Source organism: Monodon monoceros, unplaced genomic scaffold, assembly GCF_005190385.1.
Source record: "Monodon monoceros isolate NGI ecotype Baffin Bay Population unplaced genomic scaffold, NGI_Narwhal_1 Super_Scaffold_21, whole genome shotgun sequence".
NCBI classification, from domain to species: domain Eukaryota; kingdom Metazoa; phylum Chordata; class Mammalia; order Artiodactyla; family Monodontidae; genus Monodon; species Monodon monoceros.
Genome location: NW_021703778.1, coordinates 18342735 through 18352190, shown reverse-complemented (window position 1 = coordinate 18352190; position 9456 = coordinate 18342735). Strand labels below are relative to the sequence as shown.

At 35.4% G+C, this 9456-nt stretch overlaps 1 protein-coding gene across 8 annotated transcripts in view; it reads right to left on the bottom strand.

The window, feature by feature from the left end:
- CREM (cAMP responsive element modulator) overlaps positions 1-9456 on the bottom strand; it is a 67908-nt gene that overhangs the window by 24641 nt on the left and 33811 nt on the right. For 7 of the 8 annotated variants that reach the window (XM_029238076.1, XM_029238073.1, XM_029238075.1 and 4 more), the window contains 2 exons: positions 5781-5878; positions 5499-5641 (listed from right to left, as the gene is read on the bottom strand). In XM_029238076.1, the coding sequence (XP_029093909.1) occupies positions 5499-5641; positions 5781-5878 (241 nt within the window). Of the gene's footprint in view, positions 1-5498; positions 5642-5780; positions 5879-8208; positions 8356-9456 lie in introns of all 8 variants that reach the window. The other variant, XM_029238089.1, reaches the window with a different exon arrangement.

The window sequence follows — 9456 nt, the reverse complement described above, 5'->3', positions numbered from 1 at the left end:
TGTGTGTGTGTGTGTGTGTGTGTGTGTGTGTGTGTGTGTGTGTGTGTATTCAAAAGATTTGAGGAGGAAACTTTTTAGGTTACGAAATATTCAAGGATAGCATAATTTTTTTAATAAATACACATCAATATAAATTAACTAGTAGGAAAAACTAAAATGAAATTAACTGAATGAGTTTAGTCATGTCTTGTTTTAGCTAATTATTATTTTTTTTAACTTATGGAACTTTTCTAGCGAACATAAAAGGTGAAATAATTTTGTGTCATTTATTTTCCCTACCCACTCATTCCAAACCTTCTTCTGTGTCTGGAGTATTTTAAAACAAATCTCAGACATCATATCTGGCAAATCATTTTAAAGTAAAATCACTGGCCCATATCAAGGCCATTAGCAACCACTGAAAATAAAACACCTCTGTATTTCCTACTAATTTTACCTTGGGAACCTAGGTTTTATTAATGCTTTCTTGGACTGATGCATGCAACTGAGGCATAAAAGCTTACACATATGGCCACTTTGTTGTTTGTAATGAAGAGTCCACACAAGTCTATGAATACTGATTAGGATTCAAGCAGAAGTAAAAGTGGTTTATTATTTTAGAGTATATGCACATTTATTTTCCTCTTTTAAATAATCCTAATAACATTACAGTTTGATGAAATAATCTAAATTGAATTAAAACTGAACAAATAGATTATACAGTCAATTAAATTCTACTTCAATGTCCATTATTAACTGATTCAAGACTGACAGTATGTTATCTGCTCATAGTAGTGATGGGTAGAAGTTGAGCTCTGTTGTCCTAGTTGCTCTGGGACGTACCTAACTTTTTGTCCCGTAATGTCTCAGGTGAGCTGTACTCCATAATTAAGTAGGTCGCTCTATATGCACAGATTGAAGGTTGAACACACTGACCTTACGTTAAAAAAGAGTTTGTCTAGAGAGAGTATAATTCGTTAATTAACTAAGTATTTTTCTACTAAGTTAGTTTTAGTGGTTACACAAATGTCTTCATACACATTCTTATATAGTTATGATATTTAGCCTCAAATCAGAATTAACCCAAGTATGGTCTCCCCATCCCCAACTTACCACATACAACGGTAACCAGGATGCTATCATATCAACTAGTCTAGGCAATAAATTCTTTAAAAATTCCTGGTATAAAAAATTGTGTTTAAAATAATCTGCTACTTCTACTACTCATTGCCACTGAGCACTCCTCTCCTAGAGCGATTAATATCACTGAAGCAAGGAAACTACTACTTATAGGATGAAAATTCAAGAGTTTTGATTAAAAAAATTTTTAATTAAAAAATATTTTAAAGTCTTGTATAATCAATAAAGAAGGAAGAAGAGAAAAATAAGGGTGGAAAACTGAAAAAAAAAAAAAAAAGTTCATGACCAAATGAGGAAGGAGCAGAATTTATTTAAATTAAGATTTTATCTGACCTCTTTTCATGTGATGCTAACATCTTTTTAACCCTAAACCTGTATATATGAGCTAATCCAAACACAAACATGTAAATGTTTAATTACTTACAATTTAAAACCATCTTTATTCCACATTGCAATAAAAGGATTCATAAATAAAACTTCATCGAATGAACTTTAAAAAGGAACAGCAGACCTTATTCCAGTGAATTCTTAGATTGAAATTCAAAAAGTGAGCACAAAACAGAAGCTGTGAGTACCTGTGCCTTAAAGCCAAGAGGTGCCTTCCTCTTGAATAAAGACTAAAGAATAAATGCTAAAGAAGCATAAAGACTAAAACAGCCTCCTGCTATAACAAGAACAGCAACACCAAGGTTAAAGAGCCAGATTTACATCAAGTAGATACCGTCCTGAGTTTGCTTTGAAAGGTACCTTGGGAGCATGTAAGAAAAGTCACTCCTAAAAGCAGTAAATGCAACTGCATTTACTTTAGAATGTGCAAGCCTATCGCGCAAATTCCTCTTACAAAGAAATAGAATCGGTGCTTATTCATTTGAGTCTTCTGAGAATTCTGAATTCTTCAAGCAATCCACAAAGTTCACAGATACCTTTCTTCATATGGTGGATTTAGGACTGACCCACTTACCTATAGTGTATAAGATGCCAGTAAAGATGAATTAATAGAGATTCACTCTAACAAGATTCCTAGTAAAATAAAGTAGGAGCAAGCAAAGAGACAGGGATATTTAGGAAAAAATAATTTGAAGTTTTAGGTGACAGTCCTTAATTGGTAAGGGAAGAGGTAGGGTAAAGTAGACGGGGGATTAAAAAAAAAACCCAAAAAGCCGTCATTAGAGAAAATTTAATGAATTAAGAAACTTCAAACATTTAAATTTCTTTACCTGCAACAGCACACATAGAAGAACCACAACTTCTACTGTTTGTGAATTCACTCCCGTTTAATGCATGTCTTGAATGTCATGCAGCAAGTAACATTCTTTGCTAATTCTAAGACTATCTGAACCACTATCGTTCAGAAATATTCTCTTGAGACAAAACAGGTTTTCTTTGACCAGAACGACTTAATTGGCATACAGCAAACCTATCACTAAGATCTGTACTTCCAGCAAAGTTTCTCAAGCCGAGGTCACTTTCTTGGTGTTACAATAATGAATCCCTGCCTATTTTAAGTTATTTTCCCTACTCCGGGAAATAGCCTGTTCTAACTTTCACTTCTTATCTTTGTGATTAAAAAAAATAAGTTGAAATAATAAGGCCAACTTCCATCAAATATCTCACTTTCAACTACTAAAAATGTGACTACCTGTATATGAGAAAACCTGAATTTTTATTTTACTTCAACTTTGACTCACAAAGTTGAACACTCCTTTTACAGTTCTTTGGTTTTTAACTCCAACTAACTCATTATAGCAAATTAAAAATAAAAGATCTAAAACAATAATTTTTGAAAAAAAGAAACAAAGTAAAGTTTGGGAGAAAGTCATCCATGGATAAAAGTTGAAGAAAGATTTAAAGTTATTTTTACAATAAAAGGCTATAAAAGGGTCTCAAAAATAGGTACATGCAAATACACAGAAAAATCTCCAGAAATTCTAGTAAAATAAACTCTATTCTAAAAATCAAAGGACACCAGTAATTGTTTCTATTTCTAGATATTTAAGAATATTAATTTCTGTTAAGTTATTGCTAGTAAGAAATGGTTGATGAAAATGGATCTTGTATGTATAAATATACATTTAAAGCAAATGTCTTCTAAAGAAAAGTTTAAATGTTAGTATGCACTTTTCAAATGAAAGAATTATCAACATAAACAAGTGTCACTAATTATCATTTTTAACATAGGCAATATCCCTTCTTTTGAACCAATAAAATGGCAATTTTTAACCTGCGGACAGCACAGGTAGGACAACCACAACTTTTTATTAAAATAACTGCCAGGATCATACTGTATGGGTCCAAATTAAGAAAGCGAAGTAAGAAACTGTCCATGACTTCTGATGTGGCAAATAGAGAAATGCCTAACTTCTAAACATTCGATTTTCTAGTTCTCAACCAGAACTCCTGACTCCACTCCTGCACACCCACATACCCCACACCCAAGGTAGTGACGCTTACATCGAGCCCCCAGCTGCAAGCACGTTCTAAGAGCACAAGAAATAAAGGCTTTGATGCTGGCTGGGGGGAACAGTTTAACGACTGGGAGTGAGACACTGCCACAGCTGGCTTACATTTCTGTTTCATGTAAAAAGTAGCATGCCTCTCTTCCCCAACAGGTAAAATCTGTTATCTTCTTTTGTCCTCACATTAACCTCCGAGTCTGGCAATCTAGTATCATTCACACTTCAAAGACTAAAAACCTGAGATTCGAAACTATCTCACTGTGATCCAGGTAGTAACTGGCAGGACCAGGTGCCACCTTCCCCACGTCATCTCCAGCTTCAACATCCTCTCCAAATTCTCAGCTAATAATGTAGGCAAATTCACCACAGCATCCTCGCCCATGTCATAAAGAGATCAATTCCTAAGCAGCATCAGGATATGCCAGAGAAATGTTTCAGACGACAGACAGCATCTTAGGTCACCCTCCAAACTTTAAGATGTCTTAGCATTATTTCAGCAGTTATTTCCAACCTTTTCATGACACAAAACTGAAAATGATAATAGGTGTACAGCCCACTGCTCAAGGCCAGAGCTGACCAGCCAGGAGGTGCCAGCAGCTCCAAGCCCTGCCCGGCCATACCAGTTCTAAAACTCCCACCATCTACTCAGACAAAGTAGACCCTTTTTTGGGTCAGACAAAAAAGGCGCAGAAATCAGTGAAGTAATAAAAGAGAAATGAAGATGAAAACCTCAAGGTCTAACTTTGACAGACTATGGGGAGTTTTCTTTTCCTAATGTCAACTTTGGACATATTCATTCAGCACCCTGTACAGGGTGTGGACAAATTATACGCCAGTTCTGTCAGGTATCAGCGTAGGAGCTACCCAAAGAACAGAAATCACCATGGCAGAATTTGTTTAATACTGCAAATCTACCACCATTAAAAGAAAAACTCTAAAAAACTAATGACTAAGGCTTCCCCATAGATTATAGCTTGCTTTAGCATCCAGGTCATAAGTTAAGACTTGAGATCTTTTGTAGGTATTGTTACTTTTTAAAGGGAAAACAGAAAATACACCTAAAATCTTAACACTGTACTTGGATCAACACAATAATTAACGTCACACATATTCCTGTACCTAACTAGCTTGTTTAAAAAAAAAAAGTTTGTTTCTGTCCTTTTTCTCTCTTTTCCTCCCAACTTTTCTTTCTAGCTCTCATTTTAAACTAAAGTATTTTTATATATAAAACATTCTTGATTTGGGAAAAGACTAGTGCTTTAACTGAAGCAAAAAGCACAGAATTAACAGCCCATTAAAATGCACAAGACTAAATGTGAATGTATCTGTTTATTTACAGCTTTCGGTACTTAAAATTTCAAATAAAGTGATCTGTCCAATTGCTTTAGTTTAAAAAAATAAATCATTTTTCCATTCTCTTCTAGAAAAAGCTGCAGCACAAATTAACACAGTAGAGAGTAGTGAAAACAGAATTACATTTAAAACATAGTTTAGAAAACATATGCACCTCTTTTAGATTAGTAAGTATAAAATGTAATTGTTGGTGACAAAAGCCAACAAGAATGAAATAGACATTTATATCTTATTATGTTCACATGTATCATAGAGACAAAAACAGTAAGTTTTAAACTTTTACTAGATATGAATATACACATATAAATAAGAAAAACCCTCTCTTTATTTTTACCCCAAAGTTTTCTTCTATTTTCAGTAAAATTTTTTTTTACTTTTCAAAAGTATATGACAACTGTCAGTACAAATCTCTCACTTCTTTAACATGTACTTTTCACACTATGATACACAGTTTAGGTATCATGACGTATTTTAAAATGGGTCAGTTTAGTGTCAAAACCCGAGATGCTTCAAGGAAACTAGAGAGACTTAAAGTTAGCAGTACGTCATATGGAATTGCAGCATACATACTGTATTGCCCCGTGCTAGTCTGATATATGCTAGTCGGCACTGCCATAGCAGCGATATTAGGTGACGTTCCTTCTTCCTCGGATTTTTCTTCTTCAATCTTGGGAACACCAGGCACATCAGAGGAAAGTTCATTCAGTATTTTTCTAAAATATAATTTAACAATATAAATAATTAAGATACATGAATGAGATTTAAAACAGAACAGCTATAATGGGAGAATCTGATGTATAATTATTCTCTTTTTTTGGAAAAAGTATCATTACAGTAGGAAACTTAACTTACCTGTAAGAGGGTCTTCGTGAAAGGATTTCTCTGCGTTTATGAAAATCAATTACACTTTCTGATTCTGCAGATTCATCTGTCTCTGCAATTGTTGCTACCTATAACACAAGAGTTCCTGAAATGCATCATAAAATCCATGGTATCTCCTTCATTCACAACACGGTGCTTAAGGGTCTCTCTGTGTGCAGCACTAAGCCGGGCGCTGGGGACAGAACACACTGAGACGCACTAACCACGCTCACAACCTGGCGCAGAGGAAGAGGAAGCACAGACAACAACACTTAGTTGTAGAACCAGCCTGTGTGCAAAGGACGGCACAGATAACATATACTGCTGAAATGCAAATGAGTGTCAGGCAGCCTTCAGGAAAGCACTCAGTGTAAGATACACGAGACCTAAGATCCAACCCTGAAAATATCTCATAAATCCAGCAGGGGGTGAGCCAGCGAGTGACAGAGGCAGAAAATAATACCACTGCTGACTTATGCTGCTGGGTCTTCAAATTAGACATTAGATAGGTCCAAAGAAGAAAGAATATTTAAGCAGGTATAAACACGTGGGTAACAAGCCTGGTTAAAGTTACAAGAAGTAGGTGGGTGGGCTTGATGGCAGTAGGTCTTGAAGGTCAAAATAAGGAATTTCTCCTTAAAAGAAAGATCAGATTTTTAAATACAATTTCATTTTTTCAAGTAATAGTATAATAACAAATAGTAAAGAAAGTCAGGAAACTAAAATAATGAATCTCTCTACAACATGACTGCTCTCAATATATTCAGCCATCTATCATAGGGGCTAGGATAGTTCTGAGTTTGCAAAACTCACTTTACTTAATATTACAATTATATGGGAATTTGATTTGGGCACAATCAAAAAAGCTTATTAAAAAAAAAAAGCTTATTAAAATACCAACAATGCAGGCAGGAATATATACTTCCCAAGGCACATGGATGTACATATTTGTTCACCTACATGTATGACCTTGCATCTCTGGTGATGAACACCCTACACATAAGCACACTCATCCATGAGGAGAACTTATTAGAGAAACTGCCGCTGCAAGTCAGACAACCATATATCATCACCAAATATTTATCACTGTAAAGCGGGCTTCCACACATCTCTCGTACAATCGTAACAACTCCCTTATGCAAGGTAAGCTATTATTTTAGAAAGTGAAAACTGAAGTTCATCATTCGACAGGTAGGAATTCTAACACAAGATCCACAGACACCTATCTCTACAAAGATAATCATATCATCCATTTAACAAAATCCAAAAGAGCCTACTGAATATGAGATATTTTCTTCCAGTACCAGCAAGGTTAAAACTAAGTAGAAATATTGATATCTGCACCCCAATAAAAGTCATAATACAATAAGGAGAGTGGAAAAACTTTCTTGCTTTATAATTAGGGTCAGAAAGAGTCAGAAAGTCCTGGAATCAAAGTTCATTGCAGGAAATAAAAAAAAAAAAAAAGACAATACTGAGAATCACTCTTACATTTTTGAAAGACAGGAGAGACACCTGTGCTGAAAAGATAACCAAGCTTTTAATGCATGTGGATTTATTATTACTTCAAGTGTCATGTTGCAACTCTCATCCTTATTCTGCAACAAACTGGATTCAAATATGCAGAAAAAGGTAAGACTGATTAAGTATAAGAAACTACATTTTCCTCAGAGATCTTTTTGTCATCAATTAGGTTCACATAATTTCAACATTTAAAGGACAAAAACAAACTGACCTTAAAAAGGAACAAACATAAATTCAGTAGAAGAGAAAAGTATGCTTTTAAAAATGCATACTTAATAATTTACATCTGTTGATGCAAAGAAATGTTTTAGCTTTGAGAAATGTTAAGAATTTATGACCAACTTTGATGACAATAAATAACAAAACACATCTCTGGATCGCAACCACAACACTAACCACGTCTAAAACAACCAAGATTTAATCTGATGTATAAACGTAACACCAAGTAACAATAATATCATGTCACACATATTGAATTAACAATAAACCTAAATTTCTACACTCTAATGTGAGTACTGGTGAAAACAGCATCAGTAGTACAATATTTACATTACCATGTTTATCAGACATCTCCAAAGAATCCTCAAAATACTTTTAAGCATCTTTGGAGAGCATTGCTAAACAAATCTAACTGTGAGCAGAGAGCAACAACTTAAAGGAGAATGACTCAATCTGTAAATTAAGAGCTGACAATAAAACAACTCGAGTCAAATCTATGTGTCTAGCAGGGCACAATGCACGTCACACATAAAAAGGAAATTCGTCTAAATGTTAAATAACAAGATCTGAGCATCAAAGCTACACAAAGAAAATGAGGATAAATGAATTAGTAAAAGAAAAAAAAAAAAAAAAGCTCAAGAAAGTCCAAGACAAATCATCTGGGAAGGAAGCTAACCTGAACAGTCTGTAATTGTGGTGACTGAATAACCGATGGCTGTGGTGTCTGAAATACTCCCTGGACATATACAGTTTGGCCTGAAGGTAACTGTACTAGAGTTACAGCTGGGGAGCCTCTTCCGGTGCCTGACCCAGCTACAGAAACCTGCAAAAATGATCATCATTGAGGATTAAGGCTGGACCTTTTCTTGGTTCTTTACGTTTTTCTTAAAGAAATACCATTCACTATTATGACTGGCCTATTTTTCCTGCTTCTAAGAAATGACAAGCAAGCTGGGGTATGTACCATTAGGAGATGGTTACTGTCCTGGAACAGTCATTCTCTGATGTGACAGATATTAAAGAACCCATGCTCCTCACTGTCGGTTCCCATGCTTTGGTGGCTAAGAATGTTCCAAGCACAAAGTTCTAAAGCAGTTAAACTACCTCACTGCGACCTCACGACTGCTAACAGTGAAGCCTTCTTTAGGCCAGAGTATAAACCACCCTCCTTAACTTCTTAAGAGAAATCGGAGACAGAACTTAAAGATGGTAAATTATTTTTTAATAAATGAAACTTCTGACATATGATGTTATAGTATTACTCCAGACACAAGCTAATGCCTTGTCTCTATACTGATGAAAACTGCGGTTACTTTTATGCCCCAACAGTCACAAAAAGGGCACAGGCCAAAGAAATTCCAGGACCTCTCATGCCCCTCGCACCTCCGAACCAGAGAAAGCTCATGACTTGGAGCCTATGTGGCCCTGGCACACTTCTTTCCCCCCAACTCGAGCATCCAGAGGGGCCAGAACCATCACTTGGCTTGCACAGACAGGAGAGAACAGCCGTTTACCAGCTACCTTGGGTGCTTTGGACAAAGATCCCTACCAGTAAAACACAATAAAACCTTCACTTCTCTGGACTCAAAACCTGCCAAGTTTCTAATTAGTACACAACTGTCCTAGAGGCCAGTGTAATCTTACAAACTTTGCCTCATTTTACTAAGTTTCACTATTCATTATGACTTAACTCAGAACACCGAAAACTTTGGACATGAAAGAAGCTACTAGTTTCTATCATGAGTGGTGGCAGACCACAGAATCTAAAACAAATTTTGAAGAAAGCTTCCGTTGGACCTCACTTTAAGGAAAACCAATCATTTCCAATCTACTTACTCTAATACTTTAAAAAGAATTATTAAAAACTGGGTTTATAACAAATAATTAGATTTATTTAAAACATCATTCTCTTGGAAGGCAAACT